Source organism: Corvus cornix, chromosome 3 (genome assembly GCF_000738735.6).
Source record: "Corvus cornix cornix isolate S_Up_H32 chromosome 3, ASM73873v5, whole genome shotgun sequence".
NCBI lineage: Eukaryota > Metazoa > Chordata > Aves > Passeriformes > Corvidae > Corvus > Corvus cornix.
The window spans coordinates 15,915,459-15,942,310 of record NC_047056.1 but is presented as its reverse complement, the minus strand read 5'-3'; the positions used below and the strand labels follow the sequence as shown (position 1 = coordinate 15,942,310).

General features: G+C 38.1%; 1 protein-coding gene across 37 annotated transcripts in view; it reads left to right on the top strand.

Moving 5' to 3' along the window:
* NRXN1 (neurexin 1) overlaps positions 1–22,157 on the top strand; it is a 674,580-nt gene extending 652,423 nt beyond the window's left edge. For 25 of the 37 annotated variants that reach the window (XM_039568048.1, XM_039568043.1, XM_039568039.1 and 22 more), the window contains 2 exons: positions 3,102–3,189; positions 18,768–22,157. In XM_039568048.1, coding sequence (XP_039423982.1) covers positions 3,102–3,189; positions 18,768–19,075 — 396 coding nt within the window. In that variant the 3' untranslated portion in view covers positions 19,076–22,157. The remainder of the gene's footprint in view (positions 1–3,101; positions 3,190–18,767) is intronic. The other 12 variants (XM_039568063.1, XM_039568060.1, XM_039568061.1 and 9 more) reach the window with 2 other exon arrangements.
* Positions 22,158–26,852: the final 4,695 nt, after the last annotated feature.

Here is a 26,852-nt window from a genome sequence, read left to right as displayed (position 1 = left end):
TGAATCCCATTTTGAATTCTGTTAAGCAGACCAATGGCTTTCATTTGTAGTTTGGTCACTGCCATCTCGCCTGCCTTCCACAGCTCCTTTGCCCTTATTCCTGATAAAAATGTGTATGAGTAGCAGCAAAGAGGTATTTGGATTTGGGGAAAGGGGAGAATGGGGGGAGGTTGTGACACATCTTTTAATTGATTCTTAAACTTGAATCCTTCCTGATATGTTTTTCTGAAGAAAAACACTTTTCACATCATCTTATCATTTCGTTTCTTATTCAACTACTGATACTTGATTTATTGCTTGCAAGAAAATTAGTTTTATACCAAGTATTGACTTCAAAACATACATTACTTCCTTTAATATTCTGAGACATTAACAAGGTCTTTCTTGACATGCTATATTCTCATTTATTTAAGGTATTATTCATTTCTGTACCCATAATATGCAAGCATTTTTATCATTCAAGAACAACCCTTTCTCCTTGTAGAAGTGTGAATACTCTTTCTATAGATTGGAATTAGTGTCACTTTATAAAGACAGTTTTGACGCTCTCATATAAGTAACTCAGCAAAGTATCTCTCAGCCTTTAAGATACTTAAAGTGTATTATTTTTCTGATAACTTTGAATTACCAGAATTTTGAACGAACTGCAAAGTGTACAAAAAAGCAGTTACCTGAAGTCTTACCATGCTGTCCTATATCAAGAGTAATCAGACACTGCAATAATCCCATAAATCTATCTGATCATTTCTTCTTGGGTCACTCAAGTTACAAGGGTGACTCATCTGTGCATGTACCAAAGCACCCCTAATCAAAATTCCAGTTAGACCAGTAGGTGTGAGACCATTTCTTGCTGTGACTATTGTGTATGCATGTGATCCTCTCTGTTCAATGGTATTTGTGTAGAGTTCCTCAGTGATCCATTGGTCAACATTTCAGAATTCTGGCTACAGGTCATAAAAGTATAGTCTTGTCCAGTGTTGTGGGTAGAAGGAAAAATTTGACACTGTGGCTTCATTGACCCAACTGAAACTCTTTGGGAGATGCATGATACTTTATGTACTTATTATCATGTTTTTATACTTAATAGCTGTGGGGTTTACAGTAGAGATATTTTCTTATGGGCAGGCTTTGTTGGTTACTTGGTGATTTTTTCTTTCTATCCTTTCTATTCTTTCTATTCTTCATATTCTTTATATTTTTTTTTTTAATTAAAAAAAAGGGTAATTTTCCTCAAAGAGAATAAGATACTAGTTTTCAAGCTTAAATGGTTGTCACCTGGGGAAAAAAATGGACATGGGAAATTCAAGAGGATGTTTGCAGCTGGCTTTTCTTCCAATTTTGGTTTTCTACTATGGTAGAAAAAAAGGATAACTAGAATGCTTTTTTTGGGTCTTTTAAAATTTTGCAAATCTACCAACTAATTTTGGCAGTATTTCAGATTTACAGTTGTTTCCTCTAGCTACAAATTTTCTCAGCTATAAGGAAAGATAATTTTTGTGGTTATGGCATCCAAACATAGCTGTTGTCTATAGCCTTTTTGATTACCTTCAGCAAGTTACTTCATTCTGTTATGCCTCAGTCTTTTACCTCTAAAATATATTATTATTATAATGGGCTTTTCTTTGTTATGCCTCACATATTAATGAATGTATTCCTGTATCACTTTCCTACTTCAGAGAAGTGCTGAAAGCTTATATTCATTAATATTCTTGAAGCGTGACAAAATAAAGCCTATTACTGTAATATGCTTCGCTTTAAAACTCTGGTTAGAATAATAATGATAAACAACATTGGTTAGCCTTTGGCCCTGCTGCACAGAAATAAAATTTTTACATCTTCAGATTTAAACTGATGAAGGAAAACTTTCATGCATTTTATGTCCCTCCTCTGTACCCATGGAGAGATAAAAGAAGAAAGTTTCACATTCACTGAAATGGGTTGTTGGCATATTTATCATACAGGAATCCAAGAATGGGTTTTGCCTGCTATGTCCTTAGCCTCTTGTTTCAATATGATGTAGTATTTTATTCTCTCCATGTATTTCCTTTGGTGAGGTGAACAGAAGCTTGAAATGGACAGTTATGAAACGTCTTGCCCATAAGAAAAGCTTCTTCCTAACCTCTTTGGTAATTTGAGAAATGACCAGGTGCATGACAGTTTATATTTCCCTGCTATTATTCCCCTGAATTACTGTAGACATTCTTATTACATTTCTAAATGACTGTTCTCAGATGTGGCTTGAAAAGATATTCTTTTTTTCATGTTCAGACTGATTGATTGCCTCAGCGTTTCATTGTCTTGCACTGTAAGAAGCAGTAGATAGGAATTCCCCAGTTCTTTTATTTATGGTGTGTTATACCACACATCCCCTGGTTTGTCTGCTTTGTCTTGATTTATTTGATTTCTTTATACAGAAAATTGTCCAAATGCATTTTGACCTTTGGACGTAAACACAGCACTCACACAATACTTCACTTATTTAAGAAAATAAGACATTTTCACTTATTTAAGAAAATAGCATAATAATTTCTGGCATATATGCATTTATTATTGTTTTCTTTCCTTGATTTTCTTTTCATTAAATAGTTTTCAGCTCAGTGAGAGAAATGTTTGCCTCTTTTTTTTTTTTTCTTTTGACTCTACATCTGAGAAAGCAAGTGCAGTTAATGGAGAAAACATCACTACATTTATAATAGTTTTAACAGCTGTACTGCAGGCAGTTTATTATTTTGACTTGTTTTTTAATGCCCTCAGTGTTCTCAGTAATATCAAAGTAGAGATATTGGAGATAAAGAAGAAAGACCAGCAGCCTCAATATACATATTCTGTCCTTCTACATTCTTTCCTTATTACAAAAAAATATTAAAATGTGTAAGCACCCAGACTGGATATCTAACACAGCTCTAAAACCTGACAAGTGCAAATTGAAAAGCAAAGTCCCATTAATACAGAGTTGGAGAGTGTCACTGCACCATTACACTTTAAGTCTGGAATGCTCTGGGCCTTGCATGAATTAAAAAAAGAGAAGACATGCTGGTGAGAATCTTACAGCATGTTCAGTCTGTTCAAGTACATCTATTTGACTCTTCTTTTCTTTGCAGAGTACCGATGACATCCTGGTGGCCTCGGCTGAATGTCCTAGCGATGACGAGGACATCGATCCCTGTGAGCCGAGCTCAGGTGGGTTAGGTTAGTCACCTTTTTTTATTACTTTCTTTTATTTCATATTTGCATGCTCCAGTCCCCAAGGGACCCAACTAGCAGGACAGTCCTTTTGTGCATCACAAGGAGAGGTTGAATTGGGGCCTTTCTAGACCTTATCAGAGAGGGAGAATTTGCTCCAAGACATCGGATGGGATGTCATGATCTGAGCAAAGTTATGGCGTGGCTGAGGACCTGAGGATGGACTAGGAAGGGCCCCTGCAGTTGTGTTGTTGTGATAAAGAAGGCACAGCTTCATTTAGCAGGAAGGTGTTGCTATTGTTTATGCCTTAAACATTGCCCTAAATAAGGTAAAAGTACCATATTTAAAATGTCATGTTATGTCATGGAATCACAGAATGGCCTAGGTTGGAAGGGACCTTAAAGATCATCTAATTCCAATCTCCCTGGCATGGTCAGGGACACATTTCACATTTCACTAGATCAGGTTGCTCCAGCCTGACCTTGAACATTTCCAGGGATGGGGCATCCACAACTTCTCTGGGCAACCTGTTCCAGTGCCTCACCAATCACACAGGGAAGAATTTTTCCTAATACCTAATCTAAACCTAGTGTCTTTAAGTTTGAATCCATTTCCCCTTGTCCTGTCACTACATGTTCTCATAAAAAGTCCCTCTCCCTCTTTCTTATAGGCTGCCTTCAGGCACCAGAAGGTAGAGTTGAGTTCATTTTTAATTACTGTTTGTAGTATGAAATTTTATATAGACAGATAAAACCTGAAAATGTAGAATACAACAGTCCCAAACTTCAAATTGCTTTACAGTTTTTTTCCAAGCCAAGCCTATTCAGAGTGTAAGTTTTAGTTGTAACCAGAAACAAAATATTTTGACATTTTAGTATTTTCTGTGGAACCAAAATGTAGTAGTGTTTTGGCCATGTCTTTCCTACTCCACTGAATAGTGGAGATTTGGTAATAATTCTTCTCTGGTTGGGTTGGAAGAGACCTTTAATTATATTTAGTTGCCACCCGCTGCCATGGGGAGGGACACCCTCCACAAGACCTGGTTGCTCAAAGCCTCATCCAGCCTGGTCTTGGACATTTCAGGGACTGGGACATCCACAGCTTCTGAGGGCAACCTGTTCCAAAGATTCAATTATACTCAATTATGTCTAGTTAAATACTACATACCTTCTCTTAAAAGCCCAACATTTATCACTGAAGTGAAAGGGTTGCAAAACTTCCTATCAGTCTGAACACTATAGAGTGTTACTATATATATATACATACTATACATATAACACACTATAGAGTGTTACTCTGTATCCTTTAAAATAATCCTAGATAGTCCAGTGAATTACTCCTGCTTTTTTTGTTGGCTCGGGTTAGGTTTTACATTTCCTGAGTGAAGAGCTCATGGCACCACGTAGATATATCTCAGTTTTCCTTAGAATTTTCCTCAGAATTCCCTTGAATTCTGTGCTGTTCAGTAGCACGCCCACTTCTAGTTGTCTGATGTAATTTGGTAATCTTTGGTACTTGTTACTTCACTTAATAGTAAAAAATTAAGATCTGTTTGTTGTGCAGTAACACATATAGCTCGAGTACAAACCAATTTAATTAGAGACTAATATATTAATGCAAATAGCAACTAAAAGCCATCTTAGTATAGCGCCAAAATCTGGGGCAGCAGAAACATCTACATAGCCTTAAGACAAATGAAATTTTTCTTCATATGCAAATGTCTCGTTCCTTTCTTAAGTCACAGAGCTTGATACCCACATGCAAGAATTATTTACTTAAACTGAAGTAAAGGCAGAGACATTTGACTTGTCTCAGTGTCTGACAGACCTGCAGGATGGCACTTGAGCTCTTCCAGGAACCAATTTACAGATTTGATGACAATACTTTAGGACTGTTTTCTTTTGCTTTCCAATTAAAAGATTTCAGAGTAATTTTCAAAATTCTGTGAAATTGAATGATTGTTCTTAAAACTGAGCAGCAATGGGTACACTCATACAGTTTTGTATCTCTCAGGGAGACATTTCACTCACAGAAGTCTCAGACATCATGATCATGATATTCAGGAATATTTTTTTTTCTGTTCCTTCATTCTCATTTACAAATTCTTGAGTTTGGCAAGAATGTCCTGTCCAGTATGAGCGAGGGCAGTAGCTCATATGGCTCTGAGCTCATTCATGCCAGTTGCTTCCTTGCTTTACTTAACTCAGGCAGTGCTGTTTAGTAGATAAAGTGCCATTTGGGGGGGTAGTTTTTTATTTTATAAGGTAATTTTAAAGCAATATATTAGTTACGTAGCACTAAATAATTTTCCAAATCCTCTGGGAATGCATCTTTGGTATTAAAGCTGTATTTGTATTTTCTCAGCCTTACAGCTCACTGAAAGCCAATGAAATTTCAGAATAATTCTTCTCTGAGGTAGTTTGAGCTCTGGAGCTGCAGTGTTTGGTAGTCCTGAGCCATGCACAGTCATTTAGCTGGTGGGTACAAGAATGGGAGAGGCGAAATGAAACTTTCTGACAGCTTATTGTTTCTGTCCAAATTATGGCTCAGGAGAGGGATGTGAATGTTAGTCTTTCAGCAAAAAAATGCCATTAGCTTTACATCCTGGTGTTCAGCTTTCCTGTTTTAGCTTAGCATTCATCACCCAGCTACACTTCTCATTTTTGTTTATTTGAGAATGGTTTTACTGTTTCATTTGTCAGATCCCAACTGCTACTGCTTTTTTTTTTAAAAAAACTGTGGATTGGCACAGGAATTACGTTCTGCATAATCCCAATTGTCTGGATCATTTTACCTGTCATTCTTCTCATCAAAATGTCACTTGTCCTCCCACTCTCAACTTTTAAAAGCTGTTAATTTCCCTTCATCGACCTTGTCCTTTTATCATACTTGAAACTACCTGAACCAAAGGGGTTACTGAAGTTGTAACTTCTGGCATATCAGTCTCTCTGCAAGGTGTTTAAGTCTTAGTCACTTAGTGTTATGAATAACCTTTCTCCATGAAGAGTCAGGTAGGCACTGCTCAGTCTCCATAATACTGCAGTCTCCATGTGGATTTGAGCTACTCCTAACAGTAGGTTGGAATTTAAGGAGAAAAGCACAATATTGTTGGCAGTGAGAGACTAATGATTGTTTATTTTTTCAGTTGGAATAGGAGACACAAAAGGATATGTCCCTCCATTTAAATTATCCCTTTAGTTCAGTTCAGCTTTTTCCCCTTAATCCTTTTCACAAACCGAGTTGCTTCTCCACAGCTACTCCTCAACATCCTCACTAAAGGTGGTGAAACTTATGTATCCTAACAAGTAATTCTAGGAGGCTGAATATATGATGGCTAGGGCAATTTTACTCTGAAGTTTTCACTTCAGAGGCTGTAGTCTGGGTCCCTGATGATTACTCAGCAAAGGAATCTGCCTCATGGCAAGAGATGATGCCCTCAGAGCTCTGTGGCCAACACTTTTCTACGAAGAATTCAACCAAGGGATGGCCAAAGCCCCTGCAGGTTTATTAGCAGAGCCATGACTCAATATTTCCATGATGATTGCCCATAATATTCCTGTTTCTAACCAAAGTTCTCAGCTCCAAATGACAGCCTATTCAACAAACAGTTTGAATATGGTACGCCTATATCTCATAGAAAATACTGCTTATCCAGATTTTACTAATTAGTGAGATTTATGCGTAAAATAGGGCTTCTTTTTCCTAGTACAAATATGTTGCAGTTTGTAGTGGCTAACAAGTCCCACTCTGCCACCACCAGCTTTGCTTTCTGTGCACCTGTCTGCTAAATAATAAATGCAGAGATGCAATTTGCCACAAATCTTATATGGGACATAAAAATGTAAACCCGATTAGGAGCTGCTGAGCAGCAATCCCATCATCTTGTCTGGAACATAAAGTTACAAAAATTATAATTGCAGATTTCATTGTGGTATACAAACTGCTAAATGTGCCATAATTGAATGAAGTCATAACAAATTTATTAGCATGCAAAACTTAGTCAACATATTTTTTTTTTGCATTATGTTTTGTGTAGTAAGGCAACAAGTATTGCTTTCACAGCTTCTCCACCTTCCCCTAAATACCAATAACAACATGAAGATTGAGAATGATGATAATAATAATAATAATAATAAAAAAACCTTGTTTATATGTCCTCACCTTCATGTCATGGAGGAAATAATAAAACCTTTTCATTTTGTAGACAAGTTACAAAAAATTTTAGTGGTAACCTGTCCAAAAAATAGAACCTGGGACAATTTACTGATTTTACATGAGGAGTTATAAAACTGCAGGTGGACAATTGTTCTGCACATCAGGACTGCTGTTCCAGCCGTTGCTGAGCTCTGTCGAGAGCTCTGATTTCTGCCGAGTTTCAGTGAGCATTTGTGCTACACAGCTTATTTGTTCCAGTTACTCTGGGCTGGTATTTTATTTGTTAGCTATTATCTAACCACTTCCATAGTTATTGAAATGTTCCAAAAGGCAGAGAGGCCTGAGCTGGGTCAAATGAAGTGAAATCATTGAGTTTAGTGGCAGGGAAATCTCAACCAGGAAAAAAGCCTTACAGTTTTAGACAAACAAACACACAGTTCTTTTTCTGCAAACGATGGTTAAATCTTTCTCCAGTTTGGGACTCGACAGAGGTTTAAGCTCACAATTAGGTTGAAAACTTCTCCTGACAGCTCCAGTAGAAATGGGATAAGTAGAGGTTTTGGTGGTCTTAAAGCCAGAATATTCAGCGGTCTTGAAAATTTCAGCAGAAGATAACCTTCAAAGTGAAAGAGGGGTTTTTCTTCAGGTTCAAACAAGTGTCTTTCAACCAGAGGAACTCCACATGTTGCAGCCAAAGAAAATACTTCATCATCTCTTGATTTGTCTGGCAGTTTTTGGCTTCCAGTTCCCAGGACACTTTGATTGGTATCAGTTCTTGTCCTTTATCGTTCTGTAGGTAAAAAGAATAATAGTCAGGACAGAGTTCAGTGTCATGTATAATAGCTGGTAGCACTGGTTACCTTTCTTAGCCCTAATTCTTAATTCAGAGAGATAAATGGAAAAATTTATTTTCCTATATTATTAAATAAGAATAATTACTAGGATAGATGCTTCTGGACTGATCTTTGAGCATGTTTTTAATTTTTCCTACATGTTGGCCAGGCTCCTCACATTGCAGAATACATTGCAGAGAACAGCTACTGACAGCCAGAAATCTCCAAAGCACCAGTTTAGGCTAGAGAGTGAACAAGTCACTGCTGGAGATGGCTCTTACAGATCAGTCACTGCTTTGGGGAAGGCTTTGTCCTGGGAGCAGAACAGTGTGGGGCTTTGCATGCAAACTGCTTCCTACACGTGTGTGTCCTCTTCTCTGTGACAACATGTGTTGGATAGATGAGATGGCTCAGAACCCTATGTTCTCAGCCACCTTGTGATGGTTTAGGTTTGGTCCCAGCATTGACACCTGTTTTTCTGACAGGCAGAGCTGTGAAATATGGATTGTGAGTGTTTTATGCTCATTACTAGAAGTTTTGCTTTCTTTTCCTGTCACGAATTACTGCACTGTATTCCTGGTGCATCTGGCAGCAAGATAACATTGCAGTAGGAGGTGAAGTGACTCCTATAATTTATACATCACTGCAAGTGCCCTATTTAATGCTCTTCATGGAATTCATTGTGCAAGAAGCTGAAACAAAGAAAAATAAAATTACAGTTAGTTCATAGGGCTACTGTGTTCATTATGGCTCGAGACATAAAGGGAATATTTGTGCCTCAGTCCAATTATCCTGTAGTTCTATATGCATTTCCAGTACCAGAAAGATCACTGGATTGTCCTGAACCAGACTTTTAAAATGTTTAGCTGCAATACACATAGACATCTCTGTATAAGCTACTGCAGGGAGAAAATTAGGCTTTATTTACAAACTTTCCAAATGTTATCATTTACCGTGGCTATGCATAAAAGAACTGAGGGGATTAAGATATAGATTAATCTTCCTTCAATTGAAATTAAAATACCTGTTAAGTTTATTTAATTTTTTTTAATATAAATCATAAAGCCTTCTCCAGAGGAACAGAAAGTAAATGCAGCATTTTTCCAAATAATTTTACTGTGAGCTGAACTAGAGGTCACAATAGGCTGAGGTCCTAGTGCTTGTCACAGTGAATTAAAAATATGACACTTCTAATGTCAATTTGATCAAAAATTTTTTTTCCTAAATTATCTGATAAAGTGAGGTTAAAAATCATGATTGGTCCCTTGTGGCAATGCCAGCCTCTACTCTTTGCCAGCCATGCCACAGAAACTTGGGAATACTGAGTAAAACTGTAGGTTTCTAACCAGTCCTTGGGACTTTCATACATTCCCAGTGTCAGAAGGAAGAATATAGATAGATACTGGGGAGCTGGCTTTTTTCCTGCACACAATGGTTTTCCAGCAGTGCAACACCAGCAGCTCGCTGTGCTCTATGGCTGGTAAGAAATATTGACATCAGATCGCTATAAATCACACAAAGCTCTTTGCTAACTTGCACAAGACCTTCTCTGCTGGTGCATAAATGATGAATGGTCTTCCTTGGGTGTGAACTTTGAGGGTGCATTCATATTCCACACATATCCTTGCTAAAGCTGGGTCTTCTCGCTTCTATAACATGCAGAAGAATTATACAAGAATGGCTGCTGTGGTTTAATCCCAGCTAGCAAACATTCACAGGGCAAACACTGGGGTTATTATTTGTGTGGAAGCACCTAAAGCTTTATTTCATGCTTCAGTCATACACAGAAAAGGCAGAGAAATTTATTAAGTGACAGTTGTTAGTCCTGCTGTTACATGTTCAGCGGTTTAGAGTTAGACATCTCCACAGCACAGACAAAACCAGGTGGCAATGTTTCAAATAGTTTCAAGAAATGTACTCATTTTATGAACAATAATTCAAGGAAAGTGGGCACATTACTCAATGCACCTGAAGGAGTGGCTGAAGAAAGAGGAGTCTGTTATTTTTCTTTCTTTTAAAGATGTAAAAGACAGCTAGTGAGTCAGTTCTGAAGGTATTTACAGGCAAAGCTGAAGCCAAGATGCTTCTGCAGTACCGGGACTGGGACATGACGTAGAGAAGCAAGCCAGGCCCTCCCCATCACTCATTCACAAACCCACTGACTTCAGAGGAATTCCTTCGATTTTTCAGTGCTAGAACATTCCCTAGACATTTCAGTGAAATGTCCAGGAATATCATGTCCTTTAATTCAACTTGAGGAGTTACCTTCCTGATTTTCCCCAGAAAAATTTGCAGGAAAAACTGTTGCTTGCATATGAAAGGTTGCTTGACCTATTCTTTTTGATATTCCCAAAATAAGAACCTGTCTTACAGATAAGGTATTACACAGACCTTAAAAATTAATTATCTGTGAGTGCAGTGGCTTTGTCAGAAAACAAAAAAATTGAGATTAGATCTATGTCTATGCTCTCCTCAATAAAGCAGACATGGTTTTCAAGCCTGGTATTCAAGATTTTCAGTAATAAAACACATTAAGCTCCGAGGGCTGTGCATATATCATTAGGTCATGAAAATAGGTTCTAGGCAGTTCTAAACCTTTTGTGATTCTTAGTTGTTAGCCACAGAAATATAGATTTGTGTTCTCTGACAGTGTTCACTATGAGAAGTTTCCACCATTTTCAAAAAAGGTGTAGATCTTTTTAATCTGGAACCAAAGATTCACAGAACTGAAAAACACAATATATTTACTGATAACAATGAAATAAGGCCAAATATGGATTGTGTGAACTCTCAAAAACATTTTCCACAAGTGAACTTCACACTCTGATATTGGGTGAAAAATGCGGAAAATAAGTAAGTTAGTAATTGCAACACTGAGGTTTTCAGAAACAGGCAAGTCATTTACTGACTTGACTAAACCTCTTTTTTTCTGATTCAATAAGGAATTTTGGAAAGGCAGAGGATTTACTTACACCAGGATGAAGTAGAGACATGATTGGATCGGGAACAAGTTCCATTAATTTTCACGTCACTCTGCTTGAAAATCCTAAATTAAAGTGTATAATCCTAAAAACCGGTCCTTTAAATCAAGCTTAAACTTAGGATCAAGACTGCACATAGACTGTTGAATAAATAAATGAGTTCTAGTTTGTTTGAAATTAGACTGTGTGCTACTGGTGCCTTGATTGATGCAACCTCATTGTTTTCCTTGAGCTACACTTCATTCTGGCTTGATTTGCTACATCTAGTGCATACAATTTCTTGCATACTGTATTTTGGACACTATACTGAAACTGTTTCTTGTAGCTTTGTAATGCATATGCAATGAATTTCTCCTTTTTATGAAAAAAAAGGCACTTTTCCTTAGGACTATTTTTCATCCTTCTTTTGATGAAAAATGTAGACGAAGAGAGACAATAATTTGCAAAGGTAGGGGGTTTATAGACAAAATACTGGCCTGAGTTAGCATTGTATTGCTCAATTTCTATGCCAAAGCTTTCTCAGACCAGATTTGAGCAATGAGGTGGTAAATCAGGTCTTTCAAATTCTACAGGAAATTTCCAACACCTGATAAATGCACTTAATATGGCATTCTAGTGTAGTTGGTGCATGCCAGCAGCAGCTTCTCAAACCAGTAACCATGCTAGCAGACTGCTGGCAGCAAACTGGTTTTGCTGACGCCTCTGCCAGACAAGAGAAACAAGAACAAATTGTAAACTTCTTGCTGGTGTTTTCTAGCAGTCAGCCCAGTGTGAATACCCATTAGCTCTTGCACACCTAGCACTAAGGCTGCTGCTACTAATTTCCAACCCCTTGCTCACAGCTAATTTAAACCTGTGCAGAAGCACTGGGGTATTGTAGTGTGCGAGTAGTGTAATTTGACAGCCTGCAAAGTGTCAGGCAAAGGCTGACAAGATGAGAACTAGGTATTCTCCAAGGATATTGCTCATAAATGGAAGCAGGAAAAATTCAAGGCAAAAGTAACCTGTAATGAGGATGCATGTACCTGAAATAGTCTAACCTTAGGCTATCTCCTTCTGACTATATAAAGAACTGAATGAAACCTTGTTCTGCTGTGTTGACATTTCAAAACCAGCACTTCTCCTGAGGTTAAGGGCTATGGTCTAGCTCTGGGACTTTGATGGTTTAAACGTGAACTGGCTTAAATAGTAGATTCAGATCTAGAATGCATCATATATTGTACCCTTTAAAAAGTTTCAGAAAAGGGACAAATGAAAGATGAAAGAAGTGAAAACACAAGAATTACATTTTGAAATGAAACAAAGTTTTATAGATATCTCAAACTTTTTTCCCTTGTGCTAACATCAGAGACACCATAATTGTTTTATAATAATTGTTTTAATTGTTTTCTCTATGATGAGAGAAGCAAAGAAAAACAAGGCGGTCTTATTAATTTTAATAATTTTATCAGGAGAAAAAGAACATTAATTACATCAAATGTAACTTATATCCATTTGTAATTCCATTTGTCTTTCTCTTCCCACTCCCAGAGAAGCATATAAGGTTTAGGCAGTAATAGGATTCAGGCTGAACAAGCGTAGCTGTATCTGCATGTTGAATCTGAGCCTTTGGGTAGGGGGTGTAGTTCAGTATTTATAGCAGTTGCATTCCCAGTGTGTGTGCATGGATATTCTGGATGTCTTGAAAGCCAGGCCCCTTCTTTTCCCAGGCATATTATCAATTTTGTCAGTAATGGGTCTGACTTGATGACAGTATTTGGAACAAATTGAATGCAGTGTGCTTTCAGCTTCAACATTCAAGCCAGATATATACAATGTTTGTGGCGTAGACATTTATCTCTTCATGTAGTAGCTGCTCAGTGAAGGAGGAAAATCAGGGAATCACCCACAGTTGTGAGATGAATGTGGGTGTCTGCGCCTCCAGCTCATTTCATGAGCAAGAATCATTCCACGCTCTGCAGGCCAAGCCAGCAGATTCCTCACGCTTTACAACTACATTTTGGTATTCTCCTGCTGAAACTGGTTCTTAGATGAGGAGGTTTGGAATTTTTTGCCTTCTTCTTTAATGAGATGACAATGCTAAAGATAGCAAGCAATAAAACCTTGATCTGGCAAAGCTCATAGCAAAACTTTTCCCAAAGTCAGTGGAGCCCAAATGTCACTGTTGCTAGCACAGTAAGTTCTGGTCCAATGAAGCCAATCTTACAGTTAGCTGCCACCAAAAATTTATGTTTCCAGTGCCCCTGCTCTTTTCTTGCTTTAACACTGGTGCTCCTCCGAGTCTTCAGGGAGCAAGAGCTGCAGGCAACTCACCAAGCAAATGATCCCAGTTTAGCTGTCTGAACTGGTGGCCCACAATTACAGCAACTTAGCTCTAGCTTGAAAACATGCTGTCAGTAGTGTAATATTTCTGGTTTGTCTTCCTTATGTTATCTTATTTGCAAAAGCTTTTTTTATTCTTCCAACTTAGGAAAACTTTAATTTAAAATATAGACTAGCTACTGACTCTGTTAGTCAGTCAAAACTTCTGAAATAAACTACCAAATTACCAAAGATTTCTCAGAACATGCACAAAACCAGGAAAATTACTTCACATAGAAAATAAAGAAGCAGAGGTTCAAGTAGCAGTGGGGAGAGATAGGACACCTGAACTGGTAAAAGGAGAAAGAATCCTTGTTTGGAGGGAAGGAATACTAAAAGAGGAGCAATGCAACTGAAAATGTTAAAATATACTAATAAAAAGGGTAAGACCACAGGGATGAAGGCTGCTAAAAACATTAAGTGATATATTGGTTTACATTTTCCATTTTGGCTAAAATTAAATTTAGTTTTGTGGAAAATATTTTCACAAAATCTTCTTATAAAACTGTGAAAATATTCCCCTCAGATCTGCAGAGCACAGTAACTCATAAACCCCATTGATTTGATATGCTCCATCAATTGGCTCTGTACAACCAACTAACCTATTTCCCCTTAGACTTATGATGGCATTTTAAAAGGTTGAGAAAACTGCCTTCCACCTCTCAACCACAGGGAGAAAAGAAGGTACTTGCAAAGCCTGCAGTCCTAAGGAGTTGGTAGGATTTGTAAATGATTTGAAGTCGATATATGACAAATCATTACACTTGGAAAGAAGCACTCTACTCAGCGCAGAGAGAATGTTTAGCTTCTTGGCAAAGCAACCTTTTTAGCTGTGGATGCTGCTAGACTATTTTTATAACAAGCTAAGTTAGTTGATGTCACTTCAGAGGTATTTTAATGCATTATATCCTGGGTTTGCACACCAAAGAGTAGAACAGATACCTTAAAAATTTTCCTTTGAACACAAGTTTACAGCAGACCTTCATACTGGTTTTGAAGCTGGGCTGCATCCTCCCTACCTGTTCTGCAGAGGAAGCGCTGGGGTTCGTTTTTCAGAGGTATTTGTTGTAAAGAGGTGCTGAAATTGCAGTGAGCTCAGAAACCAGTTCACCAGAATCCAAAAGTGCTGCAGAAAATCGACCGCAAACAGGTCTACAATGATAGCACACAGAGTGAAAATTAATACGTGTCCCCTAAATAATTGCCTTCATGCCTCATTGCAAATGCAGTAGTTAAACATTTCTGTCTTGTGAGTAATTTCCTATTCACAGTTTGTGGGAAGGCATAAATGTAAAGAAAACAGGTTTGGGGTCTTTTTGTCTTGTTTTGTTTTGTTTTTCAGTCTGCTAATTTCAATTCACAAACACCATGGGAACCTGCAATTCCAATTTTCTTTTCACAGTATTAATGAAAACTGGACACTGAAACTAGTTAGATTTTTTTCCCCTCTAAATTTTAAACCACTTAGAAATACAGTCAAGAACAACAACTTTCTAATCCATTATTACACAGTGTAAAACTGTGCTCAGTTGCTATTATTTCATGCAAAGTCTTTCATAAATGGTAGAAGAGGCTTTTAGGAATCAGTCTTTTCTAAGATGGTCTTTGAGGCAATCCAAAAACACTGGTTGTGTGCTGTTGAGAGGAAGAGCTGTGCATCAGAGAAGTTGTTTCAAGAAGGAATCCTTGCACCACAAGATGACATTCATTTCCTCTCACCGTTATGGCAAGGTTTGAGCATATTTAGTGCCTTTATGATTTTGTCTTGTTCCTAATCAAACCAACCTCAATTTATCATTTTAATAAATATGTCGTTTCAGGGTTAGGATTTTGGGGTATTTTTGAGACGACTTTTTACTCTTAAAAATCAGAGTAATATTTTATGACATTTAATCTTGACATACTCCAATAAGGTATTTCAGTTCTCATTTACAGTAAGATGTCTAGGATGAAGTTGGTATCTTTTTTGTGCTGCAGACACTAGCAGTGACTGCAGCTGAGTGGCAGACAAGGTTACCTGCAGACACACCTCTGCTGCTGTGCCAGGAGCCAGTGGCTCTCCCTGGTCCAGCTACCAAAATGCTGGGAATAAAACTGCATCCAGTTTTCCCAAAGAGTTGGGAGACAAAGACCATGATTTCTGTAAACTTAACATCTTCATTTGCTCCCCATTGAGATCATCTGCCATCCCTTGCAATAGTTCCTGTCTTGCAGGGAAAAAAAATCCAGGTAAATTCCCCTTGGAATTGTCTCCAGTCTTAGTCAAACAAAGGTACTGCTTAAATAGAAGGCAGCTGTTTCAGCAATGTTATGGATGTGGGTTTATTTATTATATAGATTTCAGAAGAAATTAAGGCTGGCTTTTTTTCCAGTGGCCCTTTCCTCCCTGTCTCAGAATAGGATTTTGCTTTGGTGGGTATTCCATTAGCTGTTCCTATCTAAAGTGCTCACAGACAAACCTATACACTTTGTAAAACTTTCCTATTTCCTCTTCCTTCATTTGTCTGGAGAGGCCCTGCTAGGTTAAAAGCATATTTTAATGTAAATGGAACAAAAATAGCAAGAAGTCCTTTTCCTTGCTGAACTGCTCCTTTTCCAGAAGTCCAAACAAATGCAACAACAGATGCTTTGAAATGGTATAAGTTTAAATAACATTAATGTAGTGGTTGAATATTTCTCAGACAGATGGGTTAAATGAGATAATTGTGAAAACATTCTTAAAATAAAAGGAAGCCATCAGGTGAGAGGCAGGAATTTAGGTAACACTGAAAAATATACCTTAAATCTGTCTTTTAGGTTGCAATATTAGAATGTTTTCCTCGGAGCAAGCTGTTAAGTGTCATTTAGTAGGCATTAATTGTAAAGATAGTTGACAGTATTTGGCCCAAATGTATGTATCTTAAAGAGAAAGAGCAGCTGTTAATCCATCAAGTATTGACAGTGTATTCAGTGGTTTCTATTATTTCTCAGACAGAAATTAATTTCCTGAAATCACATGCAGTATGATAAGACTTTGTCTCATTTTCATTCACTATGGAAATACTCAGTCTTTGTTCAGCACACAATGCATCGTCTCTTGTAAAACAGTAAATGACACCCTAGGTGTAAAAGAATTTCCATTTTCTACAATAGTTACAATGAACAAACAGGATCTAAAACAGTCACTGACTACTTTGGAACAGGGCACCTTTCTTAGTAGGGTGGCATCTACCCTGAAATGACAAAAAAATCTTAAAACCTTCTGAAGTGAAACTTCAAGATCTCTTCTGAAGCCATAGAAAATACCAATTGCACCAACTCATAACAACTATGAACATTCAGAAGAATAAAAAACAAGTTAAAATACTATTTGGTACGGGTTTTTTTGAAACTTACAGTTTTGCCTCTGTTCTTTCAGCCAAACAAAATGTCAGCTTCTTTAAATCTATTTGAAATAACTGCCAGGAAGTGGTGTTTCAGCAGTAAGAACACAAATCACCAACAAATAAATGATGAGTAATACCAAGACGGAGAAGGAACTTATTCTTTTTGGGGGTTGTGGCTATTTTGCTATATTTTATTATTCATAGGCCAGTTGTAGATGTCTGTAGCTGGTGGCTGCTTTCAGTTCTGGTGGTCCAAACTTGTTGCAATTCTTTGACCAGCATTGATAGTTTGGCTGGCATTACCTTTAATGTAGCATCCTTAAAATCATCATCTTCCTATTAGGTCTTTACAGTGCAAAAAAAAAAAGTGACTATGGGGCATAGTGTGCTTTTGTGGACTTTGAGCAAGACAATTCTCTAACACACTTCAGTAAAAAGCTACCTGTAGGAAAGGCCTGATAAAGTTAACATTATGAATATATTGTAAAACTAGTGTTTAATACTACTTTTAGTTAGCATCTGTATTTTACTGATTGAATTCTTAGCCATGCATTATGATTTAAATGCAGTTTCCATAAGCCAGCCTGGCTCTCCTGAGCTCAGCCAAGGCTGGCAGTGCTGAGGATACATAGCCTCTCAGAAGTTTGGAAATGCTGGTACAATCAGAGGAATACTGCATAAATCCAGATCACTTTATTTTTGTCCATGACACCTGTTAAGTTAGAGAAGACCCATCTCAGCTGCCACCACTTAAAGTGATTCTATACAAAGATCTACCTCCCCTCCTGCTGCAAAATTCAATGAAGAAAGGAGATCGTGGAAAATGTAAAAGCATTGTGTGTGCTGTGAGTGTTTAATCTAGAAATTCTTCCTGGAATTAGGGTTTCATTCCTCATGGCTGTGTGAGGGGACAAAATGTGCCGACAACACAATAGCTCCTATCAAGAAGATTTTACAGTGTGAAGACATAGGTCAGTTCTATTCACATCACAACTGAAAAGACCAGAGTCTGGCCTCAGAGGTGGGATCTTAGGAGGCTGAGTCCTTGCTCTGTGCAATTTGAGAGGTTTTCTTGGGGCATAAAGCAATCCTTGAAGGAACATCTGATAATGGCATCAGTGATGGAAAGAGGGAATGGGAGAAGTTGAGTAAAAAAGTGCTCTGAAGTGTAGCCATATTCAAGGAGGACTCTCAATTAGAAAAGAGAAGGTAGGATTGGATAGCTCTCTAGAAGTACTAAGTGTAAATACGATTAATTTTAAAAAAGAAAAGAAAATAGTAGAAGGAAAGGAGAAACTGAGAAGCTTGCTGAGGGAAGTGTACAGGAGAGGTGAGGATACCTTATTTGTAGTGAATTTGTTGGCTGCTACCAGCCATTTTTTTCCTCCATTCTGTCTTATCATCACTGCCTTCTCAATAAATAGTATAATGTCACTTTTCGTTCCTTACAGAAGGAGAGGAAGAGAGAGAAAGAGAGAAAGAGAAAGAAAGAGAAAAAGAAAGAGAAAGAGAAAAAGAAAGAGAATGAGAAAGAGAAGAAAAAGGAAATCCTTTCCTCTGAGATGTTAATGTCCCTGCATTTAAATTGTGGCACTCCTGTTATTTCAGATTATTTAGGGACTATTAACTTAAGACATTGGGACAAATTATACTTTTGAAGGCTAGAAAGAGATGCTTCTTGCTGTCATTTTCCTAGCTTAAAAGCCTGAAAAAGGAATGGGCTGCAACCCTAACTGGTTTTGGACTGTTAGAGGGTGGTACATCGCTAGGCTGTCCTGGCCCAGTGGGTGCAGCTAGAAGGACGCATGACTGCAGCAGCAGACATGAGTGACTCCTCGGTGTGCAAACCCAATGATAACCTCTCCCTTCTTTCATTATCTACCCACAGCAAACCCTACCAGGGCAGGAGGAGGAAGGGAATATCCCGGCTCGTCCGAGGTGATCCGTGAATCCAGCAGCACGACGGGCATGGTGGTTGGGATTGTGGCGGCGGCGGCGCTGTGCATCCTCATCCTCCTCTATGCCATGTACAAGTACAGGAATCGAGACGAAGGATCCTACCACGTAGATGAGAGTCGAAACTACATCAGTAACTCAGCACAATCCAATGGGGCTGTGATCAAGGAGAAACAGCCCAACAGCGCTAAAAGTTCCAACAAAAACAAGAAAAATAAGGATAAGGAGTACTATGTCTGATCTCAACATCTAAAAGAACGCTTGTATAGAAATAGTCTTCATTTTATCTGAGACATAATACAAACTTATTTACTTTACTTTTTATGAAGCACATTCAAAAACAAACAAACAGAAAAGACAGGGAATGCAATCAGAAAGGAAAGACTGTTTTTAAAAACAAGCATTTCATGCTCTTGTTTTTCAGAAACAGGAGCTGATAAATTCCCTAACATCCACAGTGTTTTCATTTACTCTGCCTGTCTTTATGTTGCTGGAACGTTTCTGAAAGACAATGATGACACCACGCATTCATAAAGCAAGGAGTATTACTACAACATCAAGGCACAATATGAAAAAAAAATACAAATTATAAAAAACAAAACAGGAAAAAAAAAAAAGAAAAAAGAAGCTACCTATGATTCTGGATTTAGCCAAAGTGCTAGCGCTTTCTTGAGAAGTAAGTTAGTCTTATTGTCAGAGAAGACTGTCATTATATATGGTGACTCAACAAGCAAACATAAAGAGTTTGCCGTCTGGTGCAGTGAAGCAGTGATTGGAAACTTGCATTTTGAAACAAAGTGCTGGCTTTTCTGAAGACTTATGTAGAAATACTTTCAAAAAGCCCCTTTCTGGTTGTGAGGAAAATAGTACGGAGGCCTTATTTTCAAAAACAAAAACAAAAATCTGGAATATAAGGCACATTTCCACAAAAAAAAAAAAAAAAAAAAAGAAAAGAAAAAAAAAAAGAAAAACAAGAGGGCATAGATGCAATCATTGGGAAATTTTCATGCACGCTTAATATGTTATTACATATGTTTATATAAAAACACATCTATATGTGCTTTCTGGACTGTGATAAGTGATGTTTTATAGCCTGTTGTATAGAAAATGCAAACTATATCTGCTCTTCAGCCATTTTTGGTAAACTCAATGTTATAAGTGTTGCTAGGTATAGAGAGTTTTATGACATCTGGAGCAACAGACATACTTCAGTTTTTTTGCAGCCATTATAAATTGTCCCAGACTTTTTCCCCTTTTTTTTTTCTTTTTAATTTACAGTGTAGTGGTTATACTAAGGGGGATGTGTATGAATGTATATAAGAGTCAGCTAATTTTTTTCTTACCTGTACAGCTCTATTATGTTGCAATTAAGTTTCAGTAGTTTGTATGAAAGAAGTGGACTAGAAAGCAAAAATATATCTCTACTGTAATTTGTCTTCTCCCTTCTATCCCCATCTCTTGCTCCTGATATGCATCAATGAAGTTGATCAGAATGGCCAATTTTCCTACAAATATACACTCATTAATTAGCTAAATATTTAGTGAATTAAACTGGCCTTTGGCTTCCAGTCAAAGCTTCACTATTGGAGAGCATGGTTTGCCTTACAGAAACCTTGTTCTTAGAAATTACGAGAATGATGAGTTTCTTGAGAATCTTAGGAAGTATCATATAGTGTTTATCTGGCATTCAGTTATATGAACAACAGCTACTACAGCACTGGGTGGTAAAAGATCTAAAAATACCCAACATAATTATCCAGGCTGATTCTATTGCAGAATTTATCCCTTTCTCCCAAAAGGAAATACTCTTGAGGTGCACGATATTATTTTTCAATGGTGGGCATTTTGACATACGAAAAGGTATTTTTAGCTTAGTATTGCAAGACATCATAACCAGACAGATATAAGTTCATTATGTTTAAAAGTGACACAGCTCATCTTGCATATATAAAACATTAGTGCATTGTAGTTAAACACATGAAATGTAATGCTGTAATTTACACGTTAAGTTTGGAATTTTTTTCTTGTAATATTTTGTTAGTTTCACAGCAATAAACCATAGCATAACATTTTATTTACACAGAAGTTCAAAGGGAATACATTAGACAGAAAGAGGTTAGTTCAATAGAGATCAACCAAATCATCAGAAGGCCTCCTGAGAGGGATATAGATATTCACACTTTACAGACCAGAAGGAGGAATTTAAAATTAGCTTTAAACAGCAGACACAAAATATTTTGTTGTGTGTTACTCACTGTAGCTGATGAAAAAAAGTTGGGAACTGGTACAGCTATCTATCTGGGAGTCAGAGCACTTTAAAAATACATGTAGCTGACATGAAAACACCTCTCTTGAAGTTTGCCAACCACATCAAGGTGTGTCATGTTGCATTTGTGAAACAGCTTTTTATTTTCATTAGCATTTACGCAAAAATGAAAAAAAGAAACAAACCACAAAATCCATCTGATGTTCATTTCTTAGACTGTTGTTCACCTGTGGCACTCATAATTTCTCCCACCTTTACAAGACAGCTGTACTCAGGGAATGGCAGGGACAAGTGTTACTGGAGGTCATTGCTGGAAGCAAGAGACTTCAGCTGGAGGGGGGAAGGAAGTTGAAAGCCAGGTGGTGTTCAGGTTTCAGTGCTTGAAGATACAGAGAAGAACGAGAGTAATCTGTTGGCAGGAGACTGGACATGACAGAATATGATTTGGGCGAGATGAAATGGTCTTTTCTGCTTGGTATTGATTGCATTAATGAAATAGCCTTGTCAGGCCAACTTCCAGGCAGTTTGGTAGGTTAATCTTTAACTAAATCCATACATCAAGAAAAAAAAAAAAAAGATCTGCCACTATTAAAATAAGCAAACACGATTTTAACACTGTTTCTGAAGGTTCTCCTTTTTCCTCTTTAATTTCATAATTTAACAAAAAAACCAATTATGGATGTATCAGAAATGCCAGCAAGTGGATTTAAAATTCCTTTTTGTTTAAAAACAGCAGCAACAACAAACAAACAGACATAAACCAACTACCTAACATGAAATTGGATCCTTTCTCTATAATAACCTAATTTGTTTGACTGAGATGGCTTCATTTCTATGACTGTATTGTGTTGCCTTTTTTAACAAAACACTAAATAACATGTGAAACTTTCAACCCTAAAACATCAAAGAGAGGCCCAATGCCCCTAACCTTATAGTGCTTTCTGTGATAGATATTTACAATTTTTTTATTTGTTGCAAGGCCAATTTATTCATTATTGGAAATGCTAAGCAAGTGGAATTTACTGTTTTGTTAATAAAAATGTTTCTTAATACAAATGCTGGCTTGTTTCTTCTCTTGCTCTTAGATTGTGAGTACCTGTTCATCTTGAAGCTGTGAAAGAAACTGGTAAATTGTATGAAGTTGCAGACATTCATGTCAGGAAAAAGTGACCTCAGAGCTCTTTGTACGCTTCAGTGAAAACCTTCTACAAGTCTTGCATTAAACTGACCCAGTTAGAGAAGTATGAATGACATCAATGAATTGGTTTAGCACAGACTTGCTTAATTTGAAATTTTCTGGTATTTTTTTTTAATCAAAAAACTGAAACTTGATGTTCCCCTCCCCCTCTGTATGAAAAAAGAGCTCCCTTTTTTGCAACTTTTTCATTTCCGTAGTGGAAATAAGGTGGAGCAGGGTAAGGTAATGGCATGAAAAGTTAAAACTGAAAATGTTTCCTCTTGTCTAGAAGATGATTTAAAAATTAATGGGAAAATGAATGTATTTCAGGTCTTTAAAATCATTCCTAAATAATAATTACAAAATTTCAGCCGTAGCTAATCCATTACAGAAGTGCTTTCCTACTTAGCATGGCATTTAAATTCATGGGCAACTTCAAGCAAACATCTAATCCTATTGATATAAGCAAGTGTCTAAACTTGCCTAAATGTACTGCTGAATGGGAATGGAGTTAAGTTTTTGGATCTAAGCTCCAAAAAGAATTTAACTTTGTATCTTCTTAAATCACATCAGTAGCTTTTTGACTTCAATGAGATTTATTCATCTGCTCTAATTACGTACAGACTGAAGTATTTTAGATAATTTCAGCTCAGGAATATCTGGAGAAAAACAGTCCCTATCTTCCATTGGTATAAAACACTTTGAAAGTTCTAAACTGCTTTATACTGAGATTAGGTCTTGTAAGTGTGCTTAAATAAATACTGAATATTCCACTTAGGAAAATGCTTTATATACATTTGAAGGACCTGTAACAATAGTGATTTTTGTTCTACTACTACTACTACTACAAAGAAAACCCCCAACCAAAACCAACAACAACTCACGTTTAATTATAAACTTTTTAATTCTACACAGTATTTGTTCCTTTTTTTTTTTACATCTATACTGTGCTCTTCCTTTTACCAAAATCCTCATGGCTGCTCAGTACCTGCATCATTCATCATTACCTGGCCACTATAAGTGGTGGTCTCCATCATCGATCATTACTGTGGTCAAGTAGCTAAAAACCTTCACAAGATGATAAAAAACCAGAAAAAAACTAAGCAACGCCCCCAAATGTGACTTAGAATAAGGGAAATAAAGCACACATAGGCTGTAAGTGACAATTGTGTTTGTTAATTCCTCCTATGTGACTTCTTTATAGTTCAACAAAACAGTTTTAAATTGGGGTTCTGGGTCTGATTTTCATATTGATTATAGAAATTTGCTTCTAAGTTCAGTGCAGGCCTGTTTAGAGGTGCCTGGAAACATTGTGCTGGGTCAGACACTCTTGTCAATACAATTTTATTTGGAATGCAGACTATTTTTTTTATTTTAAAGCCCCCACTTTTTTAACGTCCCTAAGTATGTCACTGTTAAAATGTTTCTGGCCCTCACAGGAGTGGGGAGAAAGAGAAATCCACACTGCATTTAATTCAATTTATAAATTGATAAATGCTTGGGAATGACAAAATTGCTTGCCTGTCAGCCTTTGATTTGTCTTGATGGACTCAAACTGATTTGGTTGGTCACTGCTCTTCATGAAACCAGAAGCATCCCCCACGGGCTTTGAACTAGAAATTCCAGAAAAGATACAGGTGAGCTCAGTTTTGTGAGATGCAGGGCCAGAGCTCAACCAGTCCTTTACCACTTTGGAGGCTTCTTCCTCCTGAACGTCTTTGACCTTTCAGCCACCAACTCTGACTTCTGGAAAAGAAAGTCTGGCCCCTTTCTTTTTCTTTCTCAGTCACTCACTACTATACAAATATCTTCATTTCACAGTCACAGAATATGCTGGGTTGGAAGGGGCCCATCAGGATCATCGAGTCCAGTTCCTGCCCTTGCACAGAACACCCCAAGGGTCACACCATGTGCCTGAGAGCGTTGTCCAAAGGCTTCCTGAACTCTCTCAGGCTTGGTGCTGTGATCACTGCCCTGGAGAGCCCGTTCCAGTGCCCAGCCACCCTCTGGGTGAAGAACCTTTTCTTGATATCAAACCTAAACCTCCCCTGACACAGCTTCAGGCCATTCCCTCCAGTCCTGTCACTGGTCACCACAGAGAACAGATCAGTGCCTGCCCCTCTGCTTCTCCTCAAGAGGAAGCTTTAGACCACTGTGTTCAGAACAAACAGATTTCCATATGACAATGCTCCTCCATTCGGGCTTGATTGTGGTAGATATTGAGGGGGTTTTTTTAAGGAAAAAAAAAAGGTGATATAAGGGAATTTCTTATTTAAGGAATTTATTTAAGGGAATTACTTATTTCAAAGGGTGCAGGAATTTCAGTGAGTAAATTGCCTTTAAGGACAATAATTTCATGCTGGCATACACTTGAGAGATTTAGAAATCCAGGTCAGTAATCCTCAAAAACATCCTTTTGGTAAACAATAAAGGCATGAGCTTGTTTGTCAGCAAGCAGGGACCAACAGCAAGGCTATCAAAATGTGAATGTGTCAGTCTGGTTGCAACAAATAACACAGGGAAATGGAATTTGGGCAGCTAAAAATAACTGTTGGCACACTGGCTGGACTCTTATGAGTGAGCCCAACTACAAGCCAGTAAGCATTTATTGGATGATAAACAGCAAAATACTTCTATTATAGTCACAGTTTGGGATGCAGCTGACAGAACACAGGCTGGGGCTGTGGGGCTGCATTGGCTTTTCCAGGACCAGGGGCCAGATTGCTGTTCAGGTGTCCTCCAAGCTGGGGGACTGGGCAGGCTCCACACAACCACCTGCTGCACAACAGATGATCAGCTGTTTCCAGAAAACCTCCTTTTCCCTTTGAAATTGAAATACATCTTCCAGGAATAGTACAGCAGCTTGAGTTGTGGGGCACACTGAATGGCTCCCAAAAGATGTCCCACCACATTCAGCACCATCTTAAAGAGAAACTGTGGCGCAGATCCAGGTGAGAAACCTCCACCCTGTTCAGGATTGCCTTGGCCTTGAGAGCCCCCCAAGATGGGCAGGTGTGAGGAGGGCGGACATGAGAGCTGCAGAGCCTGGTCTGGTGTGGCTGCAGAAAGGGGGGAAATTTCAGCTGTGAGGGTCTCACAACCAGGACTGCTCGGGGAACTTGCCCCTAGGTTCCTGGCTTGGCAAAGACAGAGAAAACACAGGTTTTTCTGAGTTGCCAAATGCCTCAAAGGGGAAAAAAAAAAAGTATTTCTCAAAAAGTTGGTGGCATAGAGAGTTCAGGAATTTCATTAGGAGTTACTTCAGTTCCTTTAGTGCTTTCCCTGCCTGTGCTTCACACCAAAAAGAAGAAGCTCAGGCTTCCTGTGCCTGGGGAAGGAGGCCAGGCAGAGAAAACCTCTCACAGGCATTAAACTCACCCCACAGCAATATGGGAATCCCTAACTTTCAAGGACACCAGGTCTCAAAGGTTTGGACCAGAACATTGACTCAGGATGAGACCCAGCAAGATGCTTTATTAAACCAGAGGGAGATAGACAAGTTTCAGCACAAGACGTGAAAATCTGAAAGAAGAAAATTATAATGCAAACAGACATCCCTGGGAAATCCTACCCCATCTGCCACTGTCTTCTAATCAGACTTTCAGGTGGTTTAATTCCTCGCTGGTTGCACCTGGAGAGGGAGCAGGCTTGTTACATCAGCCCGCCTGGCAGAAGGGTTGTCCTGCTAGCAAGCACAGAGCTCTCTGTAGTTACCAGACCCTTCACTCCACGTGTGAGCTAATTGTACAGAGGTTTTCCTTTAGGTTCAGGATTGCTGGCAACCAATACAGAGATGGATATTTACTGACTTATATTTGATTTATGGGCAGGTCCAGAAAGCAGGAAAAGAACATAATCCAGGGAGAGAAATGAAGAAAAAAAGAACAAAAAACCAAGCAGGGTTTATCTCATGCTTACCAGCAAATCTCCATATAACAAGCAGAGGAATTTCAGGTAATTAATTTAAGTCTTGGTGTGTTGCTTTCTTGGGAAAGGCGTGTTTGTGCTCAGTTTTCCTGAAGGCTAAATTTGTTTGGAGCTCATTTATACCTGTCTTCAGGCTCTTTTTAGGGAAGTCTTTCAAAATGCTGATAGCACAAGTGTAACAGTCATCACCTATAGCAGTTTCTCACCTATTTTAAGAGCTTTGTCTAAGTATGGGTTGCTGGGTTTGACTCATAGGTTAGAGTACATCTGCACTAGGAAGCATAGCCCAGTAAGAATACATTTGTAGGTCGTGGCAGCTGATGCTCTGGACCTGCCCTCCGTGTTATATTTCAGAATTTTCTTTGAACCAGTTGTAGTCTGGTCACACAGTTTGAGTGCCAATTAGTGGTTAGGTTTGTTCAGGCAATTAATTTTTTTTAATCTGCAAAGTGTCCAGTCCTTCATGCAGAGTGCTCTGTGAAGTTAATTGTAGGGAGTGGGAACAGCTGGAGTTGCTTCAGATCTGTATGCCTGATCTGAAATAAAACTTTGGTGTTGAAACACCCTTTGGACATTGCTATATTCCAGTGTGCTTGAAACAAGGCACTGTAAGAAAAGTAGGGTATTTTTAATACCCAGCCCCAAAC